The sequence below is a fragment of the Rhinatrema bivittatum genome, chromosome 15, assembly GCF_901001135.1.
Source record: "Rhinatrema bivittatum chromosome 15, aRhiBiv1.1, whole genome shotgun sequence".
NCBI lineage: Eukaryota > Metazoa > Chordata > Amphibia > Gymnophiona > Rhinatrematidae > Rhinatrema > Rhinatrema bivittatum.
Window position 1 is genome coordinate 14,289,392 of NC_042629.1, and position 17,407 is coordinate 14,306,798.

The window sequence follows — 17,407 nt, forward strand, 5'->3', positions numbered from 1 at the left end:
ACCTGGAGAGTCCCGCGCGAAGCACCCAATCACCGAAGGAATCCACTCTAGGATCCCTCACATCCAATCGGTAATGCTTAGCAAATGTGTGTAAGGACTTCCACGTGGCCGCCCGACAAATCTGCGGCGACACACACTGGCTTTCCGCCCAAGACGCCGCCTGCGACCTAAGAGAGTGTGCCTCAAGACCCTCAGGTACCGGGCACCCGCCGCTGATGTAAGCAGAAGCAATAGCGGTCTTCAACCACCTGGCAATGGTCGTCTTAGAAGCCTGCGCCCCCTTCTTCGGACCACTCCACAGAACAAAAAGGCGATCCAACACTCGAAACGGATTAGTAACCTCCAAATACCGCAAAAGAACCCGACTGATGTCCAACCTCCGGAGGTCCTTGTCTGCCCCCGAAAAGGCTGGCAATTCGACGGATTGATTCGCGTGAAAAGCCGAAACAACCTTTGGCAAAAAAGACTGTACTGTGCGAAGAGAAATACCCGAATCCGCAATACGCAGGAACGGTTCGCGACATGATAGAGCCTGAAGCTCGGAGACGCGCCTAGCTGAGCAAATGGCCACAAGAAACACCGCTTTAAGCGTCAAGTCTTTAAGCGTTGCTCGCTTTAATGGCTCAAAAGGTGCATCACACAGGGAACGGAGAACCAAATTCAAACTCCAAGACGGACAAACCGCACGAACCGGCGGTTTCAAATGCTTGGCCCCCTTCAAGAAACGTATCATGTCCGGATGAGCCGCTAAGGAACGACCACCAATCTTGCCACAAAGATTGCCCAGGGCCGATACCTCTACCCGGAGCGAGCTAAAAGAGAGGCCCTTCTGCAACCTGGCCTGCAAAAAAGACAGGATGTCACCAACAGTAGCCCGGCGAGGGTGACAAGCTGAACTGCCGACACCATGAGTCAAAGACTTTCCAGACCCTGACGTAAGTGAGAGACGTAGAGGTTTTACGAGCTCGGAGCAGCGTAGAAATCACAGCCTCCGAGTATCCCTTTTTTCTTAAACGCCTCCTCTCATAAGCCAGGCCGCTAGACAGAATCGATGTGCCTGCTCTAAAAATACTGGACCCCTGACGCAGCAGGCCGGGAAGGTGACCGAACCGCAGCGGACCGTCCACCGCTAGGTTGACCAGATCGGCAAACCATGGCCTCCGAGCCCACTCGGGAGCGACCAGGATCACCGGCCCCTGGTGTGACTCTATGCGGCGCAACACCTTCCCTACGAGGGGCCATGGGGGAAGCACGTACAGAAGAACGTTGGTTGGCCAGGGGAGAACCAGGGCATCCACCCCTTCGGACCAGTGGTCTCGTCTGCGACTGAAGAAGCGACTCGCCTTTGCGTTTTGACAAGTCGCCATGAGGTCCAGGTGCGGGATCCCCCATCTCCGAATGATCATTCTCATGGCTTCCTCCGACAGTTCCCACTCTCTGGGGTCCAACCGTTGTCGGCTGAGAAAGTCCGCCTGAACATTGTCGACCCCGGCTATGTGAGACGCCGCAATCCGATCGAGGTGACACTCCGCCCGTTTCATCAACAAATCGGCCTCGGACACGGCCCGGCTTCTGGTACCACCCTGCCTGTTGATATAGGACACTGTGGTCGCATTGTCGGAGAGAATCTGTACCGCCTTGTTGCGTATCAGTGGCAATAAATGCTGCAGGGCCAGCCGAACCGCTCTGGTCTCCAATCTGTTGGACCATTGTGCCTGCCAGGGAGACCAACGGCCCTGAGCCGACCTCGACTGGCACACTGCCCCCCCAACCGGAGAGGCTGGCATCCGTTGTCACCACTATCCAACATGGGCTCTCGAGAAGGACCCCCCTCAGCAGGTGATCCGGATTGAGCCACCAGGACAGGCTGGACCGGGCTGGTTCAATTAGAGGCAGGGGGACCTGATACTCCTCTGACTTGGAGTCCCAACACGAGAGCAGCGCTCGCTGTAATGGTCGTAAATGAGCAAAAGCCCAAGGGACTAACTCCAGGGTAGATGCCATATATCCAAGAACCTGCAAATAGTCCCATACCACCGGAGAAGCAAGTGAAAGAATACACCGAACCTGGAACATCAACCGCTGCATGCAATCGAGAGGTAGGGAAACCTTGCCCGTCGATGTATCGAAGCGCGCTCCCAGGAACTCTATCACCTGAGAGGGTGCCAACTGGCTCTTGGCATAGTTGACAACCCAACCCAGAGACTGCAGGCGACTCATCACCGAATGGACCGCCGCGAGACAGAGCTTTTCCGACTTCGCTCGAATGAGCCAATCGTCCAGGTACGGATGAACCAGAATTCCTTCCCGACGCAAGCTCGCCGCTACCACCACCAACACCTTGGTAAAAATGCGAGGAGCAATTGCCAGACCGAAAGGCAGAGCCCGAAACTGGTAGTGCTGCCCTAGGATCATGAACCTCAGAAATCGCTGATGATGCTCCTGAATTCCTATGTGAAGATACGCCTCCATCAGATCCAAAGAAGCCAAAAATTCTCCCTTGTGCACTGCCGCAATCACCGACCGCAGCGTTTCCATGCGAAAGCGAGGCACTCGCAACGCTTTGTTGACCTGTTTGAGGTCCAGAATTGGGCGGAAGGAACCATCCTTCTTTGGGACCACAAAATAGATGGAATAACGACCGGTCCGATGCTCCGACGGAGGAACTGGCGTAATGGCTCCCAAAGCCCTCAGACGCTCGAACGTCTGAAGCACCACCTGCTGCTTGTGGGGCGGTCCGCAAGGCGACATCAGGAAGAGATCCCGGAGGGGACAAGCAAAATCCAAAGCGTAGCCGTGTCTTATAATATCTAGCACCCACTGGTCGGACGTAATCTGGGCCCATTCCTCAAAAAAGTGGGACAGTCAGCCCCCGATGTTCGGAATGGAGGAATGGGCCGGCGTCCCTTCATTGCGTGGACTTGTTGTTGTTAGCAAAGGCATGAGCTCCCGATCGCTGAGGCCGCCTACCTCGAAAGGAAGAAGGCCAGGACTGCGCCCTGGAAGCCGACTGACGAGGGCCATAACCCGAAGCCCCTCTATTGGACCTAAAACGCCGTTGTCCTCTGTAACGGCCCCGGAAGCCGCCAGCCGAACGGGTTGCTCTGGGCTTGTCTTCGGGCAACTTATACACCTTATTGTCTCCCAATGCCTTAATAAGCTGCTCCAGCTCATCTCCAAACAAGAACTTACCCCTAAAAGGATAAGACCCGAGCTGGGATTTGGAAGAAGCATCTGCCGACCAGTGCCGGAGCCACAGCAAACGACGCGCCGAGACAGCCAACGACATTGTGCGTGCTGAAGTCCACAGAAGATCATAGAGGGCATCCGCCGTATACGCCACAGCTGATTCCATGCGGGCCGCTTGTTCAGCCTCTCCAGGGGGAAGGTCTTGGGCCGTCAACAGTTGCTGCACCCAACGAAGTAAAGCCCGCTGTATGAGGCTACTGCAAGCCGCCGCCCGGACCCCCAAGGCGGCCACTTCAAAAATGCGTTTGAGCAACACCTCCAACTTCCGATCCTGAAGATCCTTCAGCGCTGTACCTCCAGTCACCGGGATCGTGGTGTGCTTGGCGACCGCCGTGACTGCCGAATCCACCTTGGGAACCTTAAGGAGGTCTAGCGTCTCCACCGGAAGAGGATACAGCTTTTCCATAGCCCTAGTGACCCGTAAGGAGGCGTCCGGAGCCTCCCACTCCCGGGACACAATCTGCGACAGCTTCGGATGAAAGGGAAATGTCTGCGGTGGATCACTAAGCCCCGCCAGAACAGCATACCCCGTGGAGACCTGTGACGCATCCTGTGACAGCGGAAGCTCCAGTTCCTGGAGCACATGTAAAATTAGATTGTCCAATTCCTCCTTACGGAACAGCCTTAGGACCTGTGGATCATCCCCCTCCACCGGAGGGACCACATCCCCCTTCTCATCCAATGACAACGGATCCAGCGAAAATGGATCCCCCGGGTCCGGCAGAACCGGTATCCTAGCCGATCCAGTAGCCCCGGAGTCCCTTGGGGTCTTGGCTGGGGTGGGAGACTGAATCTCCCAATCCGATTCTGCCTCCAAGAAAGCCTTATGCATTAATAAAATAAACCTGGATGAAAAGGGCTGCCGCCGCTTTAAGGCCCCCCCCGCAGCCTTTTCAGTAGGCAGAGACAGCCCTGCCGGCGAATCGCGTGGCCTGTGAGGCGGGGATAATGGAGGAGGGAAATCCCCTCCCTCCTCCGAGTCAGCCGCATCGTCCTCGGAGGCAGACAAAATGGCCGCCGCTCCTGCACTAATCGGGAGTGTGCCCGGCCTCTGTCTGCCTTGTGGCTCCCCCGCGGTCTCCTGTGGTGCAAAACGGGCGCGCCCCCGTGGATGCACCGGGAGCAGAGGCCTTCGCGAGAGAGCCGGAGCCCCGGCTCCCTGCAGGAGCTGCACGCTGTCCCCCTAGGCATTGCTGGCAGACGGGTGGAGATCTCCACCCCCTCCGGAGGCCCGGGAGTCAAGGCAGGCGCGGCCGAGGTAAGGAACAGCTCCTACGCTAACAATTGCCTCTTTTTTTTTTTTTTTTACTCTCAGCCCGCGGGGACCGGCACGGTGGGGGGGGGGGGGGGGGGGTTTCCAGAGGAATGAAACGTCTCTGGATAGAGGGGGAGAGTGACCGGCCCACCGGTAAGTCCTCCCCCTCTGCTCACCGGGCCAAGGGAACTCCGGGAAAAAATCAGGCAGGACACAGACCTGCCGAGCCTGCCCACAGATGGCTGCAAAACAAAAACAACTTGTTTCACTATATCTATATATATATATATTTTTTTTTTTTTTTTTAAATGATCCAGTCACAAGAGCAAAAACTCTTAAAATTTAATGAGGGATATTCTCCCTTTCTCCTCTTTTTTTTTTTTTTCAAACCTGAAGGGGCAAAGCCCCAAGTGTACTCAGAACAGGACCGCAGGTTATGTCTCTCATCTGCTGGAGTCAGAGAAAATACTGAGGGATCGCAGGTGGCACCTCGGGTTATATGGGTGGTGCTTTTCAGTTTTATCTCTGACTCCATCTGCTGGAGGGGAGGCATAACCCAGCAGTCTGGACTGATCCTGGTACATACAGGGAAAGGCTGCAAATACTTCCCCCATTGACTTTAATGGGAACCGGAAAACGAATGCACATATCAACGTATTGGGGCGCCATTGTACGAATGCAATGAATATGCCCCCCGACGAATACGTATCCCGAATGCAACAAATACTTTTTGGCTGCACATCCCTAGTAACAGCCCATCTTATGTCTTAGATGATACCTAAAACTTAAATTGCACACCTTCCAAAACATCTTTTCAGCTAGTAGCTTTGGAACTAATTGAGCACTGGCTAAACAAAAGTAATTCCTTCGCTACTGAAGAGGGGCCGGCCCTAAGGGCAGGATTTCAAGATCTCCACCCCCGAAGATATAGGACATGCATTTATAGATTTTGGAGACGTACTGTATGTAAATATCTCCCCTGCATTTTCATTGTGCAGCTCTTGAAAACTCGACCACCTGCAGGGGCACAAAAAGAGGGAGTTAGGCTGATAGTGTGGTCTTAAGTTAAGATAAGCAGTCCCACAGCAGGCTAACAGAAATGCTTCCACTTTTTATTTAGGCTGCCAAGATATGGCAATATGAATGAGATCAAAGCAAGGAAGGGACAATGGCAAAAGTATTTGTGCTCGTATATTTGACTAGCTGACAAATCTCCCTAACCCTTTATACATTAAGGCACTTACCTAAACTTTGTTATACAGTTCCAATTTGGGCAACATTATTCATAGAACACCCTTTGCCTTGCCCAATCCAGAGCTAACCCTCTTAATACTCTGGCAATGTAAAAGGTGTTAACTCCCCTCAGTTAAAAAAACAAACAAAAAAAACAAAAACACAGTTACTGTCCCCACTACTAATCCACTAAGGTACAGCACATAGAATTCAAGTAATTCTAATACATAATTAAAATGCAGTAGCTCTAGCCAAACAAACAAAAAGTCCTTGGAATTAACAATAGAGACAAATGTTTTATTGAACAAATATATATATATATGTATATATATATATACACAGTACAAAACAGTTTTCAATGAAACACTACTGTTGCTTTATTGCAGTTCAATGGCTCAGTTTTAATTTGTACTCTTACCCAAAATAAAAAAAAATAAAAATCTATTCAGCAACAAAAGATTTTATTCTCTGCTGAATCTAAAATATTTTAACATTGCAAAATGCATACATTGCATTTACATAGAAAAAGTGACAGCAGAAAAGGACCATAAGCCAATCTAGTCCGCCAATTGAGTCAATAAAAATCAGTTACATTTTACCAAATAAATTAGAAAATAACACGAGCATCCCCAAAATGCCACCAGTGCTACCCAACCAACGTACGACGAGTACAACTGAACCTTCAATGTTATATTTAAAATTATAGGTTACTATAAATGATTCAGTCAGATTATGCCTTTTTCTTTTTATAAAAATGTCAGTATGGCTAGTTAACCAAAAGTATGAGTAACCTCTCTGAGATGTGTATAATTTCCCATTTTCTTTGAGGAAAAAACTGGAGGGAAGGTGTCAGCAGCAACTGCTCAATCCATGGTTTATGGCCTTTGTCAAAAGAAACTTGGATATAGCCTCCAATTCCAAATCTATTGGGTTTTTTTTGTTTGTTTTTTTAACTCAATATTTTCTTTTCTCTAAAAGATATTCTATTTTTGCTAATAGAGGGAAAATTTCAAAAAGGAGAGATAAAGATAAATGTTCAACATTTCAGTTTGGGAAGGAAATTCTCAATCCGTTTTCTTTTAAAATATACTACTTTCCCCCTTAAAAACATCCCTAAAATTACCACTTCCAAGAAATGCCAAATCAGATACATGACCCTGTACCAGAAGATTATGATGTCAACTGTCAGACATTTGACAAAATATCCTCTAATCCAAGAATAAACCCAGATGTAAATGATGGTGTTGAAATTAGACATATTATAAAGTTTCTAATTCTGTTGTGTGCCTCCATTCTTTTTAAAGACGGATGGCTCCTTTAACCAAAGATGTACCAAACTAAACCACAGTAACAATATTCTTAGAAGGAAAACAACAGAGTTATTTTCTCTGTAATTTTTGTGGCATTCTTCTGGGTGCTGCACCTTAACACCTCCAGTTGTTCCATCAAGCTTTCTGTTGAAGGTATGCAGTGCCCTCTGACAGGCTCAGCAAAAGCTTGGGGTGCTGTCAGAAAGCAGACAAATTATGGAAAAAAAAAAAGTCTTCTCTTGAAAAGGCTGATTCTTAAACTTATACAATTTACAGTTTAGACCTGGTCATTTTATCTCAGTATTAAATGAGGTGTTTCGGAGACAATTTACTGTCTATGCCTAAGGACTAAACATACCTAATTTTTTTCCCCCTGTCGACAGACAATGGGAAAAACTTAGTATTCCTAAATTTGCAGCATTTAGTTTCTGATTTCACAGATATCAGATCACATGGTGCAGCTACCAGAATGACAAACATATCTCATGGCTCTCTAAGGATATTTTTGGCACTCGCCCTGATGTTAACATATGTCAAAGCTCATCATAAAATTGAGCAACCAGAGCACAGTGCTATGCTAAAATGAGTATTTCACCACAGCCACAATATTAACTTGACATATTGTGCATCACCTTTTAATAGTTGAAATCATTAAAAATTTGCAACTACTCAAATACTTAAATTAAAAGCTTTCCTTCAACAGAGATAAATTTACATGGCATGAATTTTGACTAACACTTAAAACTGAAAATAAATACATTTCAAAATTAAACAGTATATTAATGTGGCATAGACAGTATAAGGTGGTCTGACAGCACTTTCTTAGCATCAGAAAAGAAAGATAATTCGGTATAGAAAGAAAAAAGTTTGATCACAGTTATATACAAGTTTACGCCTTTGCAGTATGCACAGAAAGCATACAATATAAACCAAGGATCATATTTTAGGCCTGTTTTGTAACAGTCATCACAGACAAATAACATGGAAGAGATCAAAATATTAAAATAATTCAATTGTATCTTGATTAGTGTGTAACCTAAATTTCCAAACAGCAAAGATTAAAAGGCATTTAAAAAAAGTAGAAAGTACAAAAGCTAGGCCTGAAATATTCATTTTGAAATCAGTAGCTAAATTTTAGAACTCAGAAAGCTGGATTTTCCCCTCTCTAAAACTCCAAGATATGCAAAAAAAATTAAATAAAATAATGCATAGAAGTCAATCTCTATGAGATGGAACCAATTCTCTCCAGCATGGAAAAAAAATCCACAAGCAGAAGATTTTTTGCTTTTAACCCATTTACATGGGTCAGAAATTCTGCAGAATTAATGCTCAAGTGAACACAGGTCCCAGTCCTTCAATGATTTTAGGCTTACATGAACTAAAACAAAAATTATATCAAACAATTCCTATTTTATTGATGTATATGACTGTGACCATGTTTTCTTCATTTACAACAGATGAATCAAAATTTAATGGCATGTTAGCCAGACTTCAAATTAAATACTGGATTCTAACCAGAGTGTTTTTTCATTATGGGATAGAAAAATTGCAGAGTACACAACATAGAAAATGAATTTAAGTTCGAGGCATTTCCAAGGAAGTATTTCAAGTGCCAGAAAGATTTATCTTTTGAACTAATGTAGAACTGAATTTCATTTCTTTTCCTCTAATTAAAATAGGCTGTTAAAACACTTTGTGTCCATATTCAATTCTTTTACAAGTCTTGTTTTCACATAAAGATTCTATTTAAAGTGATGGTCTCATCTCATTCCCGATTTAGTAAGGTTTTTACCCTCATTGTGTGTCTATAGGAAAAAAGCTTAGTAAATCAGGCCCTGGTCTTTTAAATCTTTCAGGCCTCTGCTTTTTTTGTCAGAGACAGACTTAGAAGCTTTCTTCAGTTAGAAAAGATCAAATTTTTTTTCAGTAAGTCTCATTAAAGCAGCAATGCCTCCTAAATAATGTAAAACTAACAAAAACATGATTTACAGTGAGCAGGAGGTTGAAAAGGAATTAGGTAGGACAATGTTTAGCCTAGATTGTTTGTAAAACCCAGATCCGGAAAGTAAAAACATAACACCAATGAGGCCATCCATCTCCCATTCCTTCTCCCTTGCTATTACAGCAAAAGATCTGGGCAGTTTCTGGAAGATTGGCTAATATTTATTAATAGACCTAAGAAACATGAGGACGGCCAACTCTAATTTCTGGAAGTAAGCAACAATGAAGAGATCTCCCCATTACGTAGGATATGCTAAGTATTTCAAGACTGGCTACTGTCAGAGACAGTATATGCTGGGCTCGACCCAGCATAGCACTGAGCAGTGGGAAATGTCCCAGCTGAGCCAATTTATCAATTATTAATTTGGGTTTCTTTCTTTTTTTTTTTACTTTTGCAGTATTTTTAAAAATCAGATCTAGAGAAATGCTTTTATTTCCTCACCTCTTCAGCCTCCTACTTGCTGTAAAGTTTTACGGTAAACAAGAGTGCTTTGCTGGTTCTGCTCTAGTGCCCATACAATACTTTAATCTACAGTCTTGTGTAACCTTCAGCAGATATCTAGGAGTGTTAGAGAACCAGCAACTAAAATGAAAAAAGTGCATGCTACTCAGAAAAGAAATCTGGTGCATTTTCTTTCCCTGCACATAAAAAAACCCCTGGATTTTTTGCAAATTGGACTACCTTGTACCGGACAAGCTAGCTCATCTTAAATGCTTTTAATCTCCATTTTCTCTTAACAGTGTCCACATTAGATTTAGAACAGACAATCCTTAAATTTTCTTTTCACTGGGCAACTCAAGGATAAACTGAAATGGTGGAAAAATCTCTGCAACTCACCTCATTATCTCTACTATATACTGTAGGTTTTATAAACTGTACTGTGATGAAACTAATTTTAAGTGTGCAGATTTAAACAGGGATTTCTACTAATACAATTTTATGACTTCCTTAAACATCAGTTTGGGGTTCTGACGTTTCCTGGTACGTTTGAGCTGAAATTCTTCCGGCTGTTTTGTTTTCCATAGGTTTGGAACGTTTGCAGTGTGTGGCTCCGGCCCACCAAACATTTGGTAAGATAGTAACTGCTTTCATTTCCTCTAGGTAATAAGTACCCACATTCAACAGTAGACGTGACACAAAACTCTACTAAGTGCTCCTTTACTTTGACCACCGGGTATAGGAACACCAGCTTGCTGAGCAATTGGGACTTTTTTTGGTATTCTTTCTGGACTTGAAATTTGCTCATCTCCTATTTGTCCTCTGTGAGCTTTTTATGGAAAATGTGCTCTGTTTAGCAAGGTTAAGAGTTTTCTAAAATAATCTGAAAGAGCTCTGATTAAGGCCAACTTTGAACCATCAAACTGACATCTTCTTGTAGTGCTTCTGCATATCCCTTCTCACGTAACAGATCTTCTTCAATGCACTTAGCAGGCACCTATGAAACAGACAAGGTGCATAAGAGTTAAATGCTTTAAAATGAAGTGGTGCGTCAATTAGTTAGTACACTAGGAAGCAGATGTACTAAGCTGCAAAGGTTTTTGCAGATAGGGAAATACATGTAAAATGTCCAGAAGCTCTGGCATTTGGCCCAGCTGCAGAAACAGCACCAAAATGATCCTTCGCATGTAGAAAACATTCAGATGTAAGCTTACAAAAGTTCAGTTAATGAGTTGCTGCGATAAGACCTTTCCATATGCAGGTTTTGGCATGTAGTTCCTTTTTTTTTTTTTTTTTTAGCAAAGTAGCTATAGGAAAGTTGTGTGGAACTTTTTTACTGGGCTCATTTGGATACAAGTTCCGGTAGAAAAAAAAGTTACACGCAGAAAATCATAACATCATAAGAAAATCGTGACTTCTTTGTGAAAGGTTGCACAGCTTAGTACATTGGCCTCTTCGATACCTTTTGGTTCTTTAGTTAATGGCTTCTCCATCGAAGCTAACCACAGATCCTCAGCTCTAAAACTATTTCACTAACTGGATTATCAGATTTTGGGGTTGCCCAGAAGTTTCTTCTTGCTCCTTTGGGCTTGCAGCTCAATAAAAACCAGGGCTGGGATCTGGTGCCACCATTCCCGACTACCTGAGCATTTTCCTTCCCCTAGAAAACATTCCCCCACCTCCCCAACTTATTTTTAGTCCAGTCCTAGGCCAAGAGCCATGCACCAGGGCTACTTTCTGGAACCCCGCGATCATGGCCCTAAATCTGGCCAGTAGGTGTTGGTCTTGTGCAATGCCCGGCTCCCTACCCCAAGAGCTGTGAATACTGCCTGTGCAGTATCCTTAGCCCACCCGGGGAGCAGAGGACTCGAGTCAGGAATCAAACTCTGGCTCCTCCACATGGCAGTGCACTGCACCACCACTGAACCATCTGGCCTATTGATTGGTAGCTTGACTAGAACATTTGCTGTTCTTAATTGTTTATTTACTTCTGTTTGGTTTTCTATTCGTACAGTCCTTAGGAAAGTTTTGCAGGTCTTACAGCAATAAGGATGACATGGGTGGCAAATCGGTGCAATTCCAATGCCTGACTGGACTCAGTAGGGCATAGGTTTGAGTGTTTCTAATCTTATTTATTTATTTAAAGATTTTTATATACCGTTAAGAAAACATCACATCGGTTTCCATACAACGTAAACTCAGCCAACAAGGCTTTACAGTGTAACTGATAATAGGATGGGAGGAGGGGTAAACAGAGGTTTTGGAGAACAGTCAATAAATGCAAAACTATATTAGAAACATATATACAAATTATGTACAATCAAAGTACGAGGCGGAGAGGTGGGGGAGGAGGGGTGACGAGGCTAGGGCTGAGAGGATAGGAGGGTGAGGGTGAATGTGAGGAGAGGAATGGGGGTGCAAGGGGGGGGGTTAAAGGCTTTTAAAAGACTTACTTTCATCATCTGAATCAAATCCAAATAGTGACTGACATTTCTTCTGTGCAAGGTGCGCCTGAAGTGCTTCAGAGTTACAATAGGTGGTTAGACAGTTCCCACATCTGATTCGCTCTACGGATCTGCTAACATTGTCATGCTCAGATGACTTGTTTTCATTACACACAGTTTTTCGGCGTTTTGGCATGCTTATATACCTTTCATCCAAATAACTGGGAGGTAAAGGCCGAGTATATGGTTTCAGGATCACGCCATATGAAGGGGACTCTGCAATCGGTTTGGAAGGCGCCTGTGAGAGTCCAGCAATACTGCTGTCTTCTGGGACTTCATCCACATCCTTTACCTCTTCTGTTTCTATGCTGGGGGTAAATACAGTTTCCTTATTTTCTGCAGCAGTGTCTGATAAAAGCACAGCAGTCTGTTCCAGCTCAGAGTGCCCATTGATAATGTGGTCACCCACAATGCCACAGCTTTCAGGGGCTGCTTCCACCGTGGATATGGTTTGCTCTATTGTACTTAAATGTGAAGCACCAGCATCAGAGGAACACTCACTCTCTTTACCATTCTCAACCACACTGTTCGATTTCTTCTCAACACTCTGGATATAGGTCTTTGGTTCCACAGAATCTTTCCTTGCCTTCCAAGTTGGAATTGGCAGATCCACTATCTCTGTCTCAATTTTGGAAATGTTTTTTTCAGGACAAAGAGTTGGTGGCTCTGGACACATTGCTGGTGGCTCCTGGCTCAACCCTAGAGGTTCCAGGTCCACCACCAGGGGCTCCGAGCACACTGCTAGGGGCTCCGGGCATACCACCAGGGGTTCCAGAGCAGGATCTGAAGGATTTATTTCATTTAATTGTGTGGAAGATTCTGGTGCTCTTTTTAAATAGTGCTGAGCCTCGTGCTCATACAGCTTAGGAAGCTCTTCAAAAAGTTCACAACAGTTTGGAAAATCGCATTGAGCCTTAAAAGTGTCATGACTGCATGCGTGCTGGGCAAGTTCAGCTGCAAGCTTGAATCTCTGATTACAGTTAAAATGTAAACAGAAGTGAACGTTTGGGTAGACATGTCTCTTTAAGTGTTGTATAAAATGTTCCGAGTCTGTAAACCTCCGCTGGCAGAAGCGACATTTCCCCTTATTCCATTTCATGATATGCTGCTGCACCTTCCAGTCTCCCGGGTGAGCATTTCTTGCATGCTTATTGAGAAAGCGGACCTTTTTGAAAACCCGAACACACCCATGAGCAGGACACTTGAAATCACCTAGTGGCTCCTTAACATTCATTTCTTGTGGAGGAGACAGAGATCCATTTATTTTACAAAAAATGGGAGAATCTTTACTTGAGCTTTCTGTGGTTTCTGGTAAGACTTCTGGCAAGACTTCTGGCACAGGGATTTCATGATCATTATCCAAATTATCTAAACAGCTGCCGGGCCTGTCTTTGTTGGTCATGTCCTCAGGCTCACTTTCAAGCTTTGGTACATCAGTGATAAGTTTAGGGGCTGCTTCATCGTTTACGGTGTGTGAAATTATAGACGTTACCAGCTCATTATCCTTGCAAACATTTGAATTTACATTTTCCACTGTGATGGAAGCAGAACAGTTGACTTTATCTAAAACTGGAGTTTCCTGAACATCTTGGAGAGCTGCAAGATATTGTCTTTGTATCTTTTTGACATGATTCTTTAAATGCTTTAACATAAGTCCTTGGTTTCTGAATTTCCTACCACAAATGACACATGTAAAACCACCCCTTTTTTGGTGTGTGTGCGCATGTCTTACAATGTGACCACCAAGAAATTCCTTGTTACACAACACACAGTGATGCGTTGGAACGTTATGGTCAATTTTAGGTATCCCAAGAAGCACGTGGTTTTTCTTAGCATTACTGCCATGAGTTCTGGACCGAGTTCTAGATGAGCTTCGACGCTGTAATTCCCCATTGCTTCTATCTGCGTTATTGGGTGCATTTTCCAGAGAATGCTCCTGTGACAGAACAGCTGCTTTGTCCCCTAAAAGTGCAGCACAATTTTGCTTGATCATGGAGAAGTTCCAGAATTCGGGATCAAACATTAAGCCCTTCTTCAAGATTGGAAGTAACTCAAAGCGTACACGATTCTGAACATAACTTGTGTGTTCATTGTACTCCTCATCGGGGCGTTTATACAGACGTTCAACAGTTATGTATGATTCTACAGAACATTCAAGGAAGAAAACCGACAGCGCACAGATTCTGCAGACTTCCAGGTCAGTTGGCAAAAGAGTAGCAATACTTTTATAAATTAGAGCTTTAGTGTTAGGATCATCACGGAGATCCTGCTGTAATGCACACCCACATATTTCAACAGAGATCTGCAAGCCAGCTTCCCCAAGCTGCAAAACAAATACAGTTAGTACAGAGCTATTATACTATTGCACAGGTCTGAAAATCAGACCATAAAGCTTAAATATATGCATTTTAAAAATTGCAACTGTTCAAGGCTAAAGTGCATAGCGAGAAGTACCTTAATCAACAGAAATGATGCATTAGAACCACAACAGATGCCAATATGGGAATACATATACATACCTTCTACTTGTATACTTTCTTACAACAGAATCTATTCTGGACAATGGATTCTAAATTGTCCTACGATTTTGCTTATTTAAAAAATAAACTTCCACTTTTTTTCCCTGAGTTTACCAATAATTTAATTACAGAATGTCTTACTGATATTTTACTGGGTAAGCTTCAGCATTCTTACAGTCCAGTGGATAAACTAAACCTAATTTAGTGATCAGGAGTGACAAAAAATAGAACACTAAGGACTGTTTACTAATAATAAAAAAAAAAATATGAACCTTCCAGATGTGTTAGAATGGCTTCCACTTGATTTAACCAATGGTTCAACTGGACAAAATAATTTGCTCAAATATAGGTCTTTAAGAAAAAAAGATTTGGGGATTTTAAGCAGTAATTATACTCAGTATTTAGAGTCAAATTCCGCTGGTATGTGCTAAGGAGACAAGTCCATACCAGAATTCATTTTGGTAGTAGCCCCAATGCTGTGGAATAAGCTATTCGAGATTAGGCCGGAGAGAGATAATCTAGTCTTTTGCAAATGAGTTAAAACCTGGCTATTTCCAGGGTGATTGTAATGGATGAGGTGGTAATATTGGAGACTGCTTGCAGGAATTGGTAGGGATGTATTGTGGAGATGGGGACACTGTTAATTTGTTACTGTTTGTGGGAATTTCTATACTGTTTTTATTGTTTTATGATTTATTATACACCACTTTGCACGGCCTTGACAGTGAACAAAAATGGAAATTGGAATACTGGTTATTGAGAATGTAACACAGTAGGGGGTCAGCTCCAGTTTCTTTTTATAACCGAGTCACTATCAGAAATATTCAGAAAATATTGCAATACATTTAATACTTACTTCATTAGTGAGGACTTTCATGAGAGGGAAAATTACTCTGATATTTGCTGCAGTCCTTAAAAGCTGAAAGCTTTTATTTACAAATACTTGCTTTGAAGGGTTAGATTTAATTTGTAGTTTGCTCCAAATGAAGATTAAATCCCTACAAATAAAATAAGCTTTACTAATCATGAGCAAAAATACAAGTTCTAACCACAGAACGGATACTTCTCATAACAAAATAACCCCTAGATTCATAAAAATGCTATAACACATGGATGATGCCCGTAGTAAGAAAAAGGGACGTTTATGGTAATTTTAAAATTACCGCACCATGCATTAACATAGCGCTTCGCAAAGGTAGTGTATCGCAGGATTCGGTAAACTTATCGCACCCTGCGATACTTGTATTTTGCAGCTCACGAAGTGCCCAGACAGGTAGCTATTACTAAGAGAGAGAAAGAGAGCGAGCCTATAAGGCCTTCATAGTAATCAACTAGTTATATCTCTATAGGAGGACCAGCTAATAGCTCAAGGTGAGGTGTTGTGGTAGTTTAGAGCCAGATTTACATGCAGAGTGAAATATATGAACAGCACAGTACATATCGGTGAAGATCTGAAATCATTTGGAGTGAGGAAAGTCTAGCTTGATGGTCTCCCTCGCTTGATGTCTCTAAAGCTAGGGAGAGAGAACATAGTAGAAATCTCAATTCTGAGAGAGACTTTCCTCACTCCAAATGACGTCAAATCTTCACCAATATGTACATCTCACTCTACATGCAAAACTGGCCCCTAAACCATCACCAACACCTCACCTCGAGCTATTAGCTGGTCCTCCTATAGTAATATAAATAGTTGAATACTGTGAAGGTCTCCCCAGAGGCTCTCACTCTCTCTCCCCACTCCACTCCTCTTCCCTCCCAGGCCAGAAATGCAATTTGCTATCTTTAGTGCAAATTGCATTATGGCTGTTTCGGGCTTAACGCCAGGAAAAAAGTAGTAGTTATTTCCGGCGATAAAACCATGCAATAACAATGGTGCGATATTGCCCCTCATTTTAATTAATCCCACCCAAACCCCTCCGCAATCCTGCCCCTTCAAAAGATTTGCATTCACGCCATGCGATAACACAATTATCACATGCATTATGGAGTTATCACGTGCATTAACCCTATATGTTTTCTATGGATTTTCTTACCCTATCTTTTTTTTTATTGATCAGTAAATAACTCTGAACATTATGTTTTGATCTATTATTTAGCAACAACCAACCAAGTTTACATCTGGAGACTTTCTACAAAATGTTTTATACATTAGGCTTTAAGAAACCCATAATAAACAGATGAAAAGATTCTGATCTGCCTGACCTAAACCGATATTAAAAACTTATTTTTATGTTCAGACGATTTCAATGAATTCTGAGTTGGATTATTTTTGACCTAAAATTGTCTGAAGGCATGGCCTTTCATTCCAAATCTGGGCAGCCTCTCAATAAAGTCAGTCAACTTTTATTTTTTGAATACTCTCCCTGTGAATTGGTCAGGCATTCAAAATAAGAAATCTAGAGCATGAGTAGGAAAACAATATTTGGGCGTGATTACATGACTATTCTAATTAACACATTACAATATTTTTCAATGAGGGCAAAAATAACCCAATTCTTGACATACATTTGGACACTGTGGAGTAGCAGAGCTTGGGAGGAGCATTTTTATGGGGTGGAGCCATGTCTGGCCACACAGGTGAAAGAAGTAAAAAGTTATAACTATTTTTTTCAGGAATGCATCAGTTCCAGCAATGCCTTCCACAAACCTCTTAATAGTTACCTGACAATTCTAGCGCTAGGAAGCTCTGCATGTCCCGTTTTCTGCTGTATAAGGCTTTTTTGGGGAATGAATATTATAGGGCTACTCACAGCTCGGTTTTGATACAGTAAGCCCAGAGGACTAAACAGAACATGTAGGAAGGTCCTGGATAAGGGAAAAATTGGTTCTTACCTACTAATTTTTCGCTCCTGTAATACCACAAATTGGTCCAGACCAGTGGGTTTTGCATCCCTACC

General features: G+C 43.4%; 1 protein-coding gene across 3 annotated transcripts in view; it reads right to left on the reverse strand.

Moving 5' to 3' along the window:
* Positions 1–6,019: 6,019 nt before the first annotated feature.
* Positions 6,020–17,407, reverse strand: part of ZNF654 (zinc finger protein 654) — a 35,639-nt gene continuing 24,251 nt past the window's right edge. For all 3 annotated transcript variants that reach the window (XM_029578566.1, XM_029578567.1, XM_029578569.1), the window contains 3 exons: positions 15,367–15,508; positions 11,941–14,314; positions 6,020–10,484 (listed from right to left, as the gene is read on the reverse strand). In XM_029578566.1, coding sequence (XP_029434426.1) covers positions 10,474–10,484; positions 11,941–14,314; positions 15,367–15,508 — 2,527 coding nt within the window. In that variant the 3' untranslated portion in view covers positions 6,020–10,473. The remainder of the gene's footprint in view (positions 10,485–11,940; positions 14,315–15,366; positions 15,509–17,407) is intronic.